Source organism: Tribolium castaneum, chromosome 2 (genome assembly GCF_031307605.1).
Source record: "Tribolium castaneum strain GA2 chromosome 2, icTriCast1.1, whole genome shotgun sequence".
In the NCBI taxonomy this organism is placed as follows: domain Eukaryota; kingdom Metazoa; phylum Arthropoda; class Insecta; order Coleoptera; family Tenebrionidae; genus Tribolium; species Tribolium castaneum.
Genome location: NC_087395.1, coordinates 408409 through 426399, shown reverse-complemented (window position 1 = coordinate 426399; position 17991 = coordinate 408409). Strand labels below are relative to the sequence as shown.

The 17991-nt window shown below is 30.2% G+C and overlaps 1 protein-coding gene across 10 annotated transcripts in view; it reads right to left on the bottom strand.

The window, feature by feature from the left end:
* The window catches only part of LOC656465 (uncharacterized protein), a 44404-nt gene that overhangs the window by 14891 nt on the left and 11522 nt on the right, over window positions 1-17991 (bottom strand). For 6 of the 10 annotated variants that reach the window (XM_064354870.1, XM_064354875.1, XM_064354866.1 and 3 more), the window contains exons 2-7: window positions 16877-17565; window positions 14909-15169; window positions 7157-7229; window positions 7052-7092; window positions 6481-6675; window positions 2624-3455 (exon numbers count right to left, since the gene is read on the bottom strand). In XM_064354870.1, coding sequence (XP_064210940.1) covers window positions 2624-3455; window positions 6481-6675; window positions 7052-7092; window positions 7157-7229; window positions 14909-15169; window positions 16877-17507 — 2033 coding nt within the window. In that variant the 5' untranslated portion in view covers window positions 17508-17565. The remainder of the gene's footprint in view (window positions 1-2623; window positions 3456-6480; window positions 6676-7051; window positions 7093-7156; window positions 7230-14908; window positions 15170-16876; window positions 17566-17991) is intronic. The other 4 variants (XM_064354867.1, XM_064354869.1, XM_064354871.1 and 1 more) reach the window with 4 other exon arrangements.

Genomic DNA, 17991 nt, shown 5'->3' with positions numbered 1-17991 from the left:
CAAAACAAGAACTAATAAACGCAGAATCAAAAACCTAACGAAACGCAAATCACAAAACACAATAAACGAACAGAAAATACTTGCGATTAACACCGATAACACTTTCGACAACCATGCGACGACGTCTATAATTTATTGTCAATGTCAGTTTGACAAATTCGTGACACTTGACGGTGTTGTCGAAGTGCACATGTAAATTAATGTTCAAGGATACCACCCTTAGATAGCCCTTAGCTGTTTAAATTTGCATTGTTTTTGATAATTTTTTATAGCTTTGTGTTGGTAATGAAAAAATTAAATTGATGACGCACACGCAAATCGAGCTGACCGCCACTATATATGTTATTTGTTACCACTATAACTCCGAAATATACTTAGAGACGTCATGAGATTTTTATTAATCCAATGATAAAGCTGCAATAATTATTTTGAATTTTTTGCAACCCACTATATTTATTAACAGCGTCTAAACAAAGATAAATCACTATAAAGTAGTAATAGATGGAAGGAATTACCAAAGTTTCAACACGTTTTTTTGTCAATTAAATTTAAGATGTGATAATTAAAATATTTAAGAGTTTCAAAGAGATAAAGCATTTTTTGATAATGTTTGAAACATGTGATTAAAATCGGAGATCATTATCAATGGTTAGCTCTAGGCTTTTAATTTTTTCAAAAACGTTTAATCTAGTTTTGTTAATAGTAATATTATTCTTTAAAATATTTCTATAGCTTTTAGGAGCAAAATATGTATAAAACTGAACAGTTCGCTTCATTGTTTTAAGTTCAGAGTCATTATTGTCTTTAGATCATTATTTAATTGATTTTATACATTTTATAAATTAGCGTACTACATGAGTGTCATCTGCAAAACAAGAGCTTCACGATTTGAATATTTTAAAATAGGTAATACATGTGCAGTATAAATGTTCTATAAGATTTTACTTGTTCTTTACAACTTGTTTCAAGTAGAACTAGTGCTTTTTTAGCATATTTGACAACATGTTGTTAACAATGTTAACAGTGTTCAAGAGAGAATGTAGAAAAAGAGCTTATTTAAATTTTTTAATATAAAAGCCTAATGAACAAAAGATTTTTAAATAATAACCAAAGAATTATTATCATATAATCAAAGAGGAATACAAGACAGTTGTATTTTACTTTGTAGTTTTTTTAATTTTTAAAAAGAGTGTTTTGTTTTTCTTAATGTGATCCAAGTTGTACGCCATTTTAAAAAAAAATCCTCGAACATATCGATTTTATTTTTGTAAATACAACGTTTGGACACCATGTTAACATCTAAGACATCACTGGTTTCTGAATAATGATGACATGTTTCATTTTTTTAAATGGCAATCAATGTTTTTGGTTACTGTTTTTGATAGTAGATATATTCTTTTATCTTCCTGTTAGTACAAAAAAATTAAATAAAGTACAAAGTACAAAGAAAATAAAGTAAAAAAGGCATAAAACACATTGATAATTAATTACACATAAAAGGCTTTAACTTTTTGTTTAATTGTATGAAAGTTGATTGTTTGTTTGCTTATTTTGAAAAATTACAATTACAATCATTTATATTTTTTGTGTTACTTTGAAATCAAAAATGCACAAAACATAGGATGTTTTATTTAAGAAATATATAAAGCATTGTAACATTTTTTGGATAATTTCTGGATCCGCTTTTTACAGAATTGGTAGTAAACTAATGGCCCTTCAACTAGAAACTGCATTTAATTCATGTTGTTTAGGTAAAGATTAAATTAATGCGATTTTTCAATCTTCTATGTAATAACTTTGCTCAATACAACAATGTATAATATGAAATAAAAACTTACAAACAACGAAGTTTGACAATAAATATTTTAATGAAGAAATTATTAGACATCATCACAAGTTATAAGAATTAACGAAAACTTATTATTTGTTTTGAATTTTTTGTCCATAATATATAAAAAAATACTGATAGAAAATAGCCATCTATTTGGATTAGAAACAGAGAAAGCAGTTTTTTTGTTGCGTTGGTATTAGTTTTTTTTAGAATTCTCCATAAATATTAACTGTTAGCCGCATTTTACTTACTTTAAGAATTACTTACTTTTTGTGCCTTATAGTAAAACAGGTAAAATTAAATTTCTGAGTTGTTTTATTTCAATATTTTATCTATTTAGTTTTGTATGATTTTTTACATCCTTTGTTACGTTCCTTCATCAGCACATGGGACGTTCTTATAGAAGCATGTTTCCATGGTAGCAGTTTCCATTTTTATTAGTTGTACAAATGCAAACGTATTAAAGCAATCATCAAGTTTATTGCGAAAACTTTAATCTTTAATATTTAAGTAACCAAAAACAATAATGTTTTTATATAGTAGACAAAAAACTGTCGAAAAATTCAAATGAACTGTTAAGTTACTTAGTGGAAGAAGTTCTACACCAATAAAATAATATTCCTTTTTTATTTGTTTATATTACCAATAATAACAGCATTTAAACTAATATTATTTTGTTGATGAGCATGTGCAGGTTGTTTAACATTACTAAATTTTGTAGGTGTTCTATATTCGTACAATAAATTTCTTTTTTGTGTTTTCTAATGTAAAATCGTCATTATTTCAAATTACCTGGGATAGAGAGGTCCCGACGTTTCTTGCCCCGCTTCAGTCTTCAGTAACCCTTGTTGCGGTGCAATTTGATGATGTTGAACACTAACTCCCTCTTGGTACCTTTGGTCTTGTTGTTCTTCCATCGCAGCATATCCATACATTCCTTGTGGTGGTACTCTTGGTGGTACTAAACCCTGTTGCATTGCTAGACATTGAGCAGAATCGTATCTTTCGAATGCTGTAGCAGTACCAGGATCATATGGTCTATGACTTGCTGAATTGACCACGGAAGAATCATAAGATCGTGTCACGATTTCATTAGAGTACGTAACCACTGGTCTTGGAATAGTACCGCCTATCGAATCAGTTATATCCGTATACGACCTATCTGACCGATGGTACATATCATCAGACATTTGGTGGTAGGGTGACCGATGAGGTATCTGATGCTCTATGCCATAGTTAGACTGCGAACTTTGATGTGGACTCAAATGGTGAATTTGGTGTGGAGGTCCGCGCGAATTGACAGTATCCATACTTGATAAAGACGACGAATTTGAATCTTGGTTAATGTAAGGTTCGTAGGTACTCCTCGGTGATGACCGACAAGTACTAGCATTTATTTCAGATTTAGGTACTAAAAGTTCAGTTTGGCCAGAACAGCAACTGCTTTGGTTGATTTCGGTCTTTGGAATTTTCATTAAGTCGGATTTGTGAGATGGGTTCGCTTTGCTGTAGAAATGTTCATACGATGATTTCGTTTCTTGGTCCGAGTGTTGATAACTGACCAAGTAACTGGGTTTTACGTCTTCAGAACTGGATGAATGTGGGCCGAATTCACCAGAAACTGCTAGAAATGGAAATAGGGTTGAAAAAAACAACTAAAAGTTCAGTGGCGGCTCGTGAATTCATAACTAAGCGAGAGCTAACACTAAAATAATATACAGGGTCTTTCAGCACAGCTCTCGTCTTCTGTAGCTCAGTTATTAGTTTATTAGTAAAGGTGGAGTTTTGATAATTATTTTCAAGAAGTTATTTATACGTTAGGGCGCATTTATGATTCCTGTATCGTGTCTCAAAAAAGTGCCCTTTTAGCTACTTTTTTTCAAATCGAATCTAGGATAAGTTTGAATAAATTTCAATAAGAAAATATCGAATTTTAGTTTTAAAAATTAATAACAGTTAGACAAACAGTGTCCTTTTGATAACATTATTACTAAGTACGCACTGAACAAGGTCTAACACACTTATTACTTAATTTTAATTGATCTGAATTTAGTACACGTTAAGCACAGTTTACTATCAAATTTTTCAAACGTTAAAGCTTCTTATGTTTGTTGTTTTAAATTGGAACCAATGTTTATTTTTGGACATTTTGATGCAGAATTAAAAAAACATAATCCTCTTGTTACAAAACTCGTTTTGTCAACTTGATTGTAAAAAAATTGTTATATTCCACTAAAATACGAGTCACTGGTGCTTTCCAATTTTAACTATGGTCTTTTTGTTTATTATTTAAGTTTAAACTAACTATCGTTTCAACCTATTTTACAAAAAGAAATCGAATTCTCGTTTTTTATAAATTAAAAAAATGACCTTATAGTGCGGAAAATAACTTGGTTGGCCAAGTAAATAAATAATTATTTTTTGTCAATATTTATCTATAAAATGAAATATTTCATTCAAGTTTCCATCACGTTTTCCCTCTCCTACAATGAAGTTATACACTTTCATTTGATTAAAGATGAACTTTTGGTAAACAATTTTTGCTAGAAAATAGAAGCATATTTTTCTAATCTTCTGATTTTTTTCGAAAGTTCTTTTCGCTTTTACATTTGTCATATTCTTTTTGTTTAATTTTCTGTTCTCTTTCTTTGGTAGTTTCACTACTTTTTGGTTTTCGTACTGTAAAATTTTTGCAAAGTTTATTTCGTTTATTTGTTTATTTATCAACTTATTTTTCTGTTTATGTACTTGATATTTTGTTAAGTTCGAATAGCTAGACGTTGTCTCCTAAGTTGTACTCTCCACAATTCAAATAAAAATGGTTTATTATTTATTAGCAAAAAACAAAAACTTTGAAATTTAAAACTATAAAATGAATCTAAATTCCCTTATGACTGTTTTTAAACTAAGTCGTGGTCTAGGAATTGCTTAAATTTTTTCAGGAGCAAATGCCCTAGAACGTTTGTCAAAAATTAATAAAACGTAATTTTGAAATTAGTCATTATTTCTAAATATCCTTTGGGCTGTTTATCCATCAATTAGTGGGCTATCATCTCTTGAAAATAAAAAGCACTAAAATGACAAAAAAGTTTAAACGTAAGAAATTTAAGAAAATCGTAAAATTAAAATTATTTTCATTTAATAAATGAGTTTTCAAAAAAATTGAATATTGTAAAACTCTTTTGGTTTTTTGTTTAGAATGTATTGTTTCAATTTACTAAAGTTTTTTTTCAGTTCTATATTTTTTTCAGTTTCCCAGTTTTTCGGTCACATTGTCTCTCAGAATTGTAATCCCACTATTATTTTGTTTTTTGTGTTTCTAGTTTCTGTGTTAGCTTTTAAATTTCTAATGTTTTTACTTTTTAAAAGCTTCTATATTTAACTTGTGTTGTTGCATGTCTGTCTGTTTCATATTTTCCGAGCCAATTGTGAGAGGGTTACTGTTGTTGTCTGAATGGATTGAAGTGTCACATACTTACGTAATTTGCGTGATCATGCAATTTTAATCACTGGAGAATATTTTTTCTTGCAGGTTAGAATTCCAAAATTTACAAAAGCTTTGGGAATTGTGAAATGAACCACGTACTCATAACTCTGTATTGCCGTAGTGTTATAACTCACAAAGCTTTTATAAATTACAGAATTTTAAACTGTAAGAGAAAATATTCTTCTGTGATTGAAAAACATGATTTTTTAGTGCATCTTTTAAATAAAAGCTTTAAAAAAACATTTTTGATATGTTTTATTAATTGGAAATACCAGTTGTAGTCAATTTAATTATTTTTTAAGAATGCAATGTCTTTTAATTGGAAAGATTCACCAATCCCTGCAAAGGCACAACATTATTTTGGTTAAGCCACCTTGAAAAATAACTTACTTTAGTTAGTGGCAAACTAAGACAAACTCTCCAAACAAACTTATATACGCGTCTATTGACAATTAAAATTTTAATTGAAAAAAATATATTGATAGTTGGGGGTTTCTAATAATGAGGGTGGCCATTTTTTATTATTATTATTATTATTTTTAATATTTTTTCATTAAAAAAATAAATAACATGAGTAGTAATGCAGATGTGCCTGATTTAAGTATACTAGCATGTATACGACTGTATAGAAATACAGTAAGTCCATTTTCTAAGTTGGGATGAATTCTTACAGAAGACTGAACTTATTTTACAACTGTAAAAAAAACAATGCAAATATTTAGTATTAAAAAACTTGATGTAACTACTAATTATTTTTTTTTATTGTTTTTGTAAAACATTTGATAAATAAATTTTGTTTTAGCGCTTATATCCGTAATAATGAAGTCCGAACTCTAGTTATATAGTATATTAAATTACCAGATGTTAATACCTATCTAATTTTTGTTTTTTGTAACCTTTTTTAACACCTAAATAAAATTTTTAATTTCCAAAAATCCGGTATCTAGTAACAACTGAATTATTGAAGACGGAAACTGTGTTAAAGGACTCTATTGAGCATAAAAAAGAAAATAGTCGATGTTCCGATAATTTAGTCATTTAGTTACTTCTGATTCTGTTTGAAAGCTAGTATAAATTTTATAAAGTACAAATAAGGTCAAGCGAGCCGCCTCAGCAAGACTTAAAAAAATAGAGGGTTAGATAGTTGGGGGAATCCCCTTACCAAATGCAGAGGTATGGGGCGATTTGATACGGTGCAGATTGCTTTGGTATTTTTGTTCACGTGCGGCCTGTTTGTTCGCCGCGGCAATGGGACAACCGGAAAGACTTCGGTGTGAATTCCGGTTGGAGCTAACATGACCTCGCCCATTGCAGCCCGGAGTAGGACACTTGAGGATGGTTTCGTGCATGGCCAGGACTGCACCAGAACCACATTGAGTATAATCAAACCTTTGATGTGTGTGTGTACATCCAGAACGAAAACCATCACAAACTTTAGGGTAGAGAGTGAGTAAAAATAAAAACCGTTTCAGACCACACACATTATTTCTGTCGTTATACTCAATGTGTCGAGCGATTCTTATACAGGGGGATGCGGGAAATGCAAGGGATGCTGCTACCAACTACACATTGCAAAAAATAAATAAAACTGACGCTCTCTACCCCGTAAAAGAAAAAAAGACGAGATCACAAGGAAAAAGCAATGGTGGCAAAGTTTACACTAACAATCAGATTGCAACTTTTCACATTCCAGTCTAATTGTTTTGTGAATGTGGACATTCACTCAGACTTACTTTCTGGTGTTACTTTATCTTTACGTGGACATCCGGACAAACTATGTATCAAATTTATTGTTAGCGTGGAGAAAATTTTAAAAATATTGATAAATAAAGAATTACCTTCTATGATGAGAATAGAGTCCAGTGACGTGACCTTGACCCGTACATCCTGGAGTCGGACATTTGCTTCCTTCTGAAAAATTATTTTTACATTTTAGCCGAATCACTAATCTATTTATTTATTTACATTTTGGTGTATTTTTTGTGTAGTTCCGTAAACATACAAATTTAAAAATCAGTTTTGATATTAATGTGATGTCAGATAAGAGATAAGGGAAAGTAAATTAGATCAAAATTGACGTCCTTGAATTTAAGAAATTATTTAGCGAAATTTTGTTAAAAATAACAGAAAAAACACCTAACTAGTTAAAAATGGCGTTATTTGTTATTATTTTACTAGATTAAATTTCTTTAAGCCAGACATAGAAAGAATAGTTTTCAAGTGCTGAAACATTTTCATGGGCCTATAGAATTGGGTGTTATCAATACTTGTTGAAAAATCAAATTAAATTTAAATTTAAATTGATATTAGTTTAGTATGTTTCGCTCGATAGAATTACTTTTTAAAATGCAGGCTTCCTTATTTAACAAAAAAATAAGTAAGTACAAATATCACAAAAATTAAGAAATTTGTAATACGGCATTTTGTGAGTTTCGCTTTCAGTTCACATTTTTCGGATTAAAATTGAGCTGTTTTATTTATTTTTTGTTGAAACTCGACGAAAAAACAGCAGATTAGATTAATTTATTAATTAGGTCATATTTTAGCTTGTTTTATTCGATATAGGTCTAGAACTAAGCTCATTTATTTTACAAAAGTTTTTTAAAACATCGCTAAAATTTACATAATTTTGTCTAAACGTAAATTATTATTGCATTTGCAAGCGTCTTAGTAGGTTTTTCAGCAATTACGTCGCGAAGTTTTTATTTTGTAATATTTTATCATTTCTTATCGATTTATACAGTGTCGCTAAAAAGTATGAATACAGTTACATATTACAAAAATTATTCATCAAAACTTGTTGAAATTTGGTGTATGCTTAAGAATATGTAAATTCCGCAACAAGGGTCTAATTTAATATTTTTGAGAAAAGCATTTTTTTCTGAGTTCTATAATATAACACATGCATACGTTAATTTAATCGACATTAAAAAAAAATTCGAAAATTTTGTTATGTTATCCTTGGGAATGTTGTCTTTAACAATCGTTGCTCTTTGCGGTTTAAACATTGACCATAAAATAAGCAAAAGTTAAAAATAATTGTTAAGTAGCAGTTTTAACGGAAAAAGAACACGTTTTAGTTTAAAAATGTAAACACGAAATACTTGATTTTTATGGTACAAGAGATGTGCAAATGATTTCCACTAACTTTTTGGCTTTCTCCCAACATGAGAATTTTTTTCGCTCAGTTTTACTTAAACGTACCTTTATTAAACAAATTATTGCACCCAAGTTTAATTTTTGGCTAATATACAAGTGACAGATATCGCTAAAAACAATATTTTCAAACTTAATTTAGTTTTACTATTCTAGACAATTTTTGGGTTTTTATTTTTTTCCTTTTAATAAATGTAAAAGTGGGTATTATTGTTACATCATTGAATTCAGAAAAAAATGCTCTTTTAAAAATGATTAAAATTGGCCCTTCGTGTCATTAAAAAAAATCAAGTAAGCCTTGCATTTTCAAAATAAATGACGATACAAATTTGAAATAAATCTCAGATGATAGAATTTAAACACTTTTAACTGTTTCCCAAATTTCAAGGTTTGTTGTTAAACCGTTCTGAAAATATTTAACTGTATCTATACTTTTTAGCGACCTTGTATAAAACACCGTAGCCCTTCTTATACTATTGGAAAAACTTGATCAAATGAGTGTAAAACTAACGTTACATATAACGTAAAATTATAGAAAATATAAAACCAAAAATCAAAAAGTCAACAAGTTAGGTATGAAAAGGACTGTATCTATTCAGATAATTTTATTCTATTATTAAAATTTATAACGTGACTCGGTCGAAGAGTATGTAAAAAAGGTAGAGCTAAGCGCCACGTGTCAGGTATGTGGGGAACTAGGCCTCCACAACGTCTATTATATGAAACATGAGTGCAATTTATTTATGTATTTTTTTGTACATTTAAAATACTATTTTTTACTTGCTTTTCTCACAGTTATTAAATACATATTTGAAAACTCGTTATTTTTTAAATAAAACTTTAAATGAGGTATTGTGTAATACCAGCACTGTACTTTTTCCTATTTTTCTAAAAGTCGATATTATTCTAAAAAGGCTGTTTTTATTTGTTTTTTAATAATTTTTTAACAGTTTTTATATCTTATAATCATTGGCAAAAATAGATACAAGAATTTTATACAATTAATTAGTTACATTTATTTATATTTAGTTCCACAACATTAATATAACGTTCAATTAAAAGGTTAGACACAGCCAAAAAACCAAATTCATTTTTTTATACTTTTAAAACGTACTTTAAACATTAAAAATTGGTAAAACAAATAAAAATGGTTTTCAAGGTTACGTAACATAAACGTTAAAGGAAAACGTAATCTTACAACCAAGTAACAACGTTGTAAATTTCAACGTATAACATTATCAACCATTATAACGTTAAAAAAACGTTAGATCTACGTCTGTGTGCTTACTGGGAAATACAGCCGTATATTTGGCTGAATCTAAGAAATTGTTAGAAATATGCCACAACAATTGCACCCTGTATAGGATTAGCAATATTTTTTATAAAAAAGTTGGTAATTTACAATAATCAGTTCAAATTATAGAAATTAGTGTAATTAATTAGTGTAAAAATGGGCCGTTGTTTGTAAAGTAACTAAAGTCCAAAAAATAAGTAATAAAGTGATAGAGCATGTTTTTAAAAGTCTTTTGGTTGAATTTGTCAAATGTTGAAACCAAACTAAAGGTAAAAACGGAGTTATAGATGGTCCCATCATCCTTAGACATTATAAATCTGTGATGATATTATGATCATTACTCGAAATAATGTTCCATTATTAGAGTTTTTCACAAATAAAGTAGGTATATGTACTCCACTCCATTTGTTTTATTGTACCCATTATCTGCCAGACTATAGTACAGTTAACGGATTTAAGTTTGAAAACTTGAGTAAAGAGAGGAGAGGTATACGAATCCTCTACTATTAAAATAAATATTATATCACCGTAGCGCGCAAGTTTTTCAGTCTGTCTAAAGTCTATTCCGGTGGGCGGGAAATGCTTCATAGATTTTAATCAGTAAAGTCATAAAAAGTTATTAAAATATGAAAATAATATCCATCTGGAAGTGAGGTAGTTTTTGTCGCCTTGCATTCATGCACTATTTTTAAAAATCTATTTCTGGCCTTTCGTATAATACTAATAATTTCCATCCCTGTCAGGAATCCTTCCCGAAGTTAGCAAAGCTCGCGTCGTTCTTAAATTAAAAGAGAAGGACGAGTTCTTGTGTACATCTTGTCCGTAAAACTCCGCCCTGGTTGGTCGATTAGCCTATCCCGGATAACGGGTGGAGACTCAGTGTAAAAATGTTTTTTTCGGAAAAAAGAAACCACAGCCGTGAATGGAGAGCGCTGCGGGTGCGCGCGGACTCGGTCACCGCACCTGCGAACTGCGCCCGCCGCCAACGCACTCAGCCACCCCCTGGTTGGCCGGCCGCCGACGCCGCCGCCACCGAAGCGTTTTCCACCACCACCCAAAATCGATCACGATTCTTCTTAAATCAGGTGCTGCTACTGAATCAACGAACGAAAAAATCATCCCAGCTTTCGGCCATTATTGACGATGTGTTGGTAATTATTTATGTTTTAAAAGGGTTGATGACGAAGACAGGGTTAAGAAACATCACAGTTCGGAAGCGAGTCACGTCGCTGTCGCTGACATGCCAGCTTATAACTTGTATAAAGTAAACCCATAATACTACTTGCGTCTTAGATGGCGCCAGAGAGCCAGGTGACAGCTACGTGCCAAGAGAATTTACTCACCTCACCCCCAATTACAACTTTAAGGGACGGACGGGCGAGGAACATTATGTATCTAATGCTTGCCTATATTACGAAACAAGAACAAACTATTTTACAAGGAAAAACGACGAGGAAACAACTTGTTATACGTGATTTTTCGAATGTTTATTAAAAGAACTTACCATGTCCTATGAATTTACTTAAAAATTAACCTCGTATCTTCTGTCTCACAACTGCCTTTTCAAAATTTGTCTTTTGTTAGAACAAGCAAATTTTTGGTTGTGTTTAAAAAATCCATGTGTATTTCGGTAATTTTGCATCAGTGTAGTGTCAAACATAAAGGTGGTCGAAAATTTTATTTGAACTGACATTTGTGTTGTTATTAATAATACGAGTGCGAAAACACGCTGTCGTTATACTTAGACACCCAAGAACTTTAAGCTTTTTCGTATGAGTGTTATTTAATTTTTTTTAATTTAAAACAGGTTGGTGTAGAAAGCGTGTTTTGAAATTCTAAAAACACGTTGCTATCTGAAAATAGTGTTTATAAGCTTATTGGAGTCAGATATAAAAAAGAAGGCTTAAAATGTTACCAACAAAAAACTTTTTTTAATAACTGCACTAAATTTACCTACCTGTTTTGGATTTATTTCATTGAATTAAACGAGAAAACATGAGCAAAAACGTCTTTTCACGTCTAGATTTTGAGTTAGGAGCTTAAATTGTACCTTTACGGTTTTTTAAAGAACGAGTAAGAAATACTGGCAGAAAGTAATTTAACAGTGTACAAAAATTCAAACTTATAGTCAAGGGTTTTATTGTGTTATCAACGACAGAACGAATATCAGGCTTACAATTTACAGTCACCCAAAATGAAAATGACGCGTCCAAGATAAGTCAAAATTCGTGGTGTTTTGACAAAACAAGACTAAAAATTACAAAAATAAGACGAAACTAATGTTGCTTTGCTTGTTTCACTCGATTTTGTTTGTTTTTGGGCGAAATTTCGTCAAGAATTGGCTAAAAAATGACAAACTTTCGTCAAAAATAGTTGTTTTTACTTTTTTCGAGCATTTAAACACGTTTTTCAATATATTACCGAAATAAACCGAGCTGAAAAATACAAAAACATTTTTCAATTCTTCTTTCTTTTACCTTGATGCAGAAACATTATTTCGCAAAAATTATTAAGAATAAGGCAAAAAATCCTAGAAAAATTTGAAGCGAGTTGTATTGGTCGATGATTGCAAGCTGATGTCAAGATCGAGGACTAGACTGTTAATATTTCATACAATAAACGTATTTTGGTTTAATTTGTATTCATTTTTCGTCTAACGGAGAGGAAAGAAGTAAGTGATTTGTTTTTTATAAACACGCATTCAAAATAAAAAAGCCAATTTTGTTGGTTTTTGAGCTTGAAATTCATGTATTTTGCAAGATCTTGTTAAAACACGCCTCAAAATCACAAGAATAAAATAAAACTGACGTTACTTTACCTGTTTCACTCGATCTCGTTTGTTTTTGAACGGAACTTCAACATGAATACGTTGAAAAATGAGAATTTGGTCAGAAAGTCTGTTTTTTCAACTTTTTTCAACATGTTTTGGAGTTTATTACCTAAATAAACCTAAATGGGTCAAAACTCAAAAATTATATTTTTAAAATTTTACGTTTTATTAGCACGTTTTCAACGCAGAGACGTAATATTTCGCCAAAATTTTGTTATACAAAAAGTATGTTATACAACAAAGTAATAATTAATTAAATTTGCAAACCACATATTTTTCCAAAAAAAAATCGCAATCATTTCAAACAATGATCAATGATAAACGAAATGTATGTTTATCGAAACTACTAGTAAGTTACACGTTATGGATGCGCTGTTTTCATTTTGAGTGACTGTAAGTCTGTTTGAATTTTTCGTAAGGGTTTTTACGCTGTTATTAGGCTATAACGTTAATGATATACGAGTATAAGTTACACTTGTTTAGCGTTCTTTTACGTTTTGTTCTGTAATCTCATTTTTGTTTATTTGTTTACAATTTCCACAAATGTACCATTGTTATCAATGCAAAAGTGTCTATTTTTTTATTTATAACAATCCACAACGTGATTTGTCTAAGACAGGTAAAAACTTATTTGTTTAGAGTTTTATTATTAATATATTTAATATTCACAAGTATTGATTTACACTAATACATGTTATTTGCAGTAACTGCATACCTTCTTTCAAATAAATTTGACAAAATATCTCTTTATTTTATATTATAACATAAACGTACGAGTGTGAATAAAATGAATAAAATATTTAGAACACTTTACTTATAATCTGCTATTGAGAACACGAATTACCAAAATATCACATTTAAATCGGTCACTGTTCTTAACGGACTTTTACAAATTTACTAGCCAATGGAGAAAATGACTCTTAAAAACTTTTAAAAAACCTAAAACAACTTTTTTATAAACAAAAACATTATCGCACTCGGCTTCGGTTCGTGTGTTAAATTGATTTTTGATTGATCATTATTCATATTCACTCATAAAGAACTATGTTAACAAGAACAATAATTACGATCAAAAACTAAAATATACAGTAGGACCTCGATTATGCGAACCTATAATTCAAACCTTTAGCAATTAGAACTTTTTCAGAAAAAGCTATTTAGTGTTAAAAAACTTTAAGAAAATTAAATAGTACCTGTTCATGCCAAGTAGAAATCAAAATTCATATACTTATCTTATGAGTAAATTTCAAAATTCATATACTTGTCTTACAAGTATATGTATTTTCAATTTTATTTGGAAAAAAACTGTTGATAATAATGAAATGAGTTTTATTCAAACAATTGCTAAAAATGCAAAAAATTAATCGCACTAGATGTTTAAAATTTGGTTAGTGGATATCTTACACTAGGAGGCAATTTTTGGTACCATTTAGAAGACCATACGATTCAATTTCTCTTTGAACTGTTTTGTTCTCAAATTCTTGATGACAGTTACTTTAATTTGAATTTGAATTTTATACTAGGCAATACCTATTATAGATAGTACCTCAGTAATTCTTATTCCAAGTTAAAATTTTATAATTTATTTCCTTTTCTGCATTCTCGTTGAAACGAACTTTAATTAAATAGTTCTAATTATAATAAGTGAGTGCGTGAGGGAAAAAATGGCTGTATATAACTAAAAAAAATACTTTTTTGAATGGGAAACACGCGTATGTTGAAAAAAATTACAAAATTCAAAACCGATATGATATTATTACTTTTTGTCCTACCCTGGTATAATCAATCCTACCCTGGTATAATCAATAAATATGCGACAAACATTTAGGTAAAAAATGGATCTAAGCCATTTAAAAAAAACTTCATACGTAATTTAAAAAATTGTTTAAAAACGATTAAGGTTAATAAAAATGTGGAGACAACTACGCAGTTGTCATTGATTACGGTCCTGTAATAGTCGAACTTTTTAAATATTTAAAAATAATTATAATCGATTCCAACACCACATTAATGATCGGAACAGAGGATACGTCTTTAAATGAAAAGTATTTGTTTTTTTTCTTATCTATGTTAATTACTTGACGTCGCAGTCCAAATGGAAATAAATTGTGCCGAAAAAATGAAACGCTTTTATTTTCACGAAATAACCTTCCACAATTGAAATCGTGTTAAAAATTGTGGTTTATTATTCATTGTCGCGGTCAATTTCGGTTAAAAATGTGTAATTAAGTATCACTTAGGTATAGCTGATGATCATTTGAGGTAGAGATAAATGCAGCGGCAGGAGGAAGAAGAAAAATTCTCACTCACCCTTTCCTATGCTATTGGGGGAGAGCGCTGCTGTTGACGTAATCATTTTGGGTTCGTTGGCGACGGCTGTTACACTCGGTACTCCTTCCCTAGCCACTTCTTGAAGGGCATTAGCTGCTCTTGAGCCCGCTGCAGCTGGCTGTAAAATTGTATACTGCTTGTTTACGTCCTCTGAAGATTTTTCCACATCCTTGACCACTTTAGTTTTATCCTCGCTGGCAACCGGATAGCCCACAAACGTCGCTTCTGCCGGTAAAGGGCCTAGATTAACAAAATTGTTATTTCTGAGCGACGCTGTCGCAAGTGAATTAACTCCATACTAGGTAAAATTCTATTTTTTCCATAGCAGAATTAGCAGAAATTTACTGCTGACGATTAGTAGGATTCCTAAGGATTTTTCTTGGAATTTACAATTTGTTTTGACGCATTTTTATGACATATTGTATCCTAAATGTGTTTCAAACATCCCAAAATTATGTTTAACCTTTCTCATTTAAAATTGGATATTTTTCCAATTTAACAGTTTTTTAAGCTTACATCTAGAGATTTTTTTCTTAGGCTTCCAGTCTTTCGATCTTATAGTTTGATATAGACCAGTGTAAAATGTTTGGAAATTCGCTAAATTATCAATAGATTTTAAGTTATGGATTTTACCTACTGTTGCTTTTGTTCTCAAAAACTATTAGTCGGAGAACAATTTGTTTTTAATATAGATAATTAAAATCAACAAAAATTTTGAAAAAATGGAAAAATCAAATAATTCAAAATCGAAGCAATTGATTTTTTTACACTTTTAAGAGATGTAGAGAGTCTTAAACACACAGAAAAGTGCATAAAACTTTTTTACTTGTTGTTTTTACTTTTTTTAGGGAAAGTGCGATGACCAGTCTAGTTAGAACATATTATTCTTTTATAAATCTATTTTTAATGTTCTCTGTCTATGATTCTTCCAAATCACATTTTACGTTCTTTAAATGATTCAAAAAGTCGTTAGATTTGAATTTTGAATTTTTTTGTCAATTCTTGTTTAAATTTTTGTAAGAAATCTTTTATACATTTACAGATTTTACTTTTTTCCTTAAATTGTTCTTTCCTAGTTTTTATCAAAATTTTTCAATGGAGCCATCTTTAAATTTTTCCAGAAAGTTGTTTGACTTATATTTTCAAATTTCCTTGTCAAATCCTATTCAATTTTATTTTAATTATTTTTTCCACATTTATACATTCTTCTTCTTTCGTTCTTCATTATATTGTTCTGTCCTAGATTATATTAAAAGTTTTCAATAAAACTATCTCCAGATTCTTTCAAAAGTTAGATAGATTTAAATTTTCAAATTTCGTTTAACAATTTCTCTTTAAATTTTTATAGGGACTCTTTCACTCCTTTTATACATTTTACTTTAACAGCCTTCTTCAAATTTTTCTCTCGAATTTCTTTGTCAATTCCTCTTTAAATATTTTAATTTTATGAAAATTTTTCAATGAAGTTATCTTTATATCTTTAGATTTTTTCAAAAGGTCGTTAGATTTAAATTTTAAAATTTCTTGGTCAGTTCCTGTTTAAAATTTTTTTAAAGATTATTTAAACTATTTATACATTTTTATACTCTTATAGTTACGAGGTAAAATTAGTTTTCTTTTTCATTTTTCTAGGTTATTTCGTAGAATCTGCTTTAGATATGTCCATACAGTGAGTTTGTTTCCTCGATTGAGACGAATTTTTACAAAAAAACGAAATATTTTTTTTATTTTGTTTATTATTGTAATTGAATTTAGTGCAATATTTTTTTCTGTTTTTCCAGCTGTACTCTAAATAGTAAATATCAGATTTTAATGCCTTCTTCTAAAAATCCGGCAACTATTGATTATATTACCTACAGACCCTTCCAGGTATAAGTAGAATAAAGCAATTTTTACAATCTGCTATAAAAAAAAATAGAAAAAAAACACAAAAAAGTGTATTAATACCTGTTTTTCCGTCATCACAATCAACTTTTTTCTCCTTCTTGTTATCATTTTTCTCGGAAGCCGCTTCCGACATGTCTATTTCCAGCTCATTGGAGGAGTCATCCACCAATTCGTTAAAATCAGGCGGTTCGTATTGTGATGTTTCGTGCTTAATTTTAATCTTCCCTTCGTCCTCCAGCTTAATTCGAGTCCTTCCTTTCAACTCCTCCTCTTCATGCGGTTCTCGTAATGTGATAACGTCTTTCAAAGAGCACACATCATTGCTCCCATTACTCGAAGACGAAGGCGATAATTTAACACTCTTTTTCTCATCGAATAAATTCTCGAAAGCCGGTGACTCGTCTTGTTTTTTCTGGTACGAAGATCCTCGAGGTCCGGGCCAACTTCCCGACAAATTCTTAAGTGCTGCTTCAGTTTCCCGAATTAGTGTTTCATCAGCTGCACTTTCGTCCGATGTCGGCAACAGTTTCTGGCATTTTTTCAGAGGACTGGTGGTTGAAGATGCAGGCAAAACGCGCTTTTTCTGTGGTAAAATCAGAGATTTTGGTGCTGGCTCTATTTCGTCAGGTTTTCGGCGCTTTTTTTCGTCAGAGTCGAGAGAGTTTGAAAAAATTTTAGAAACGGTTGCCATGCTAGAGTCGTCCAGTTTTCGTTTTTTCAACTGGGGTAGACCAAAAGGGCGACTAGCTCTGGAAAAAAAACAATATTTTTGTAACCAAAAATCACATTTTTTGAGGAAATTTAATAGTTTTCAATAATACGAGAGCGAAAACACAAGCTCAAAGTGCGTTTTGCAACGAGTGTATGCGAGAATTTTAAGTGTCATTTAAAATTTTTTTGTTGGAACATTTTAATTTAAAACACGTTGCTATGGGAAGCGTGTTTTAAAATAGTTAAAACACGTTGCTATGGGGAACGAGTTTTAAAATAGTGTTTATAATTCAGATATTAAAATTAAGGTTTAAAATGTTACCAACAAAGAAACTAATTAAATGTCTGTTTTTTGTACATTTGTGCAAATTTTATAGGTTCGAACTCAAAAATTAGTTTCAAGTAGATAGTGCTTCAGAAAATACAAAAAACACAAAGACTCTTTAATTTTACATTTTTTAGTA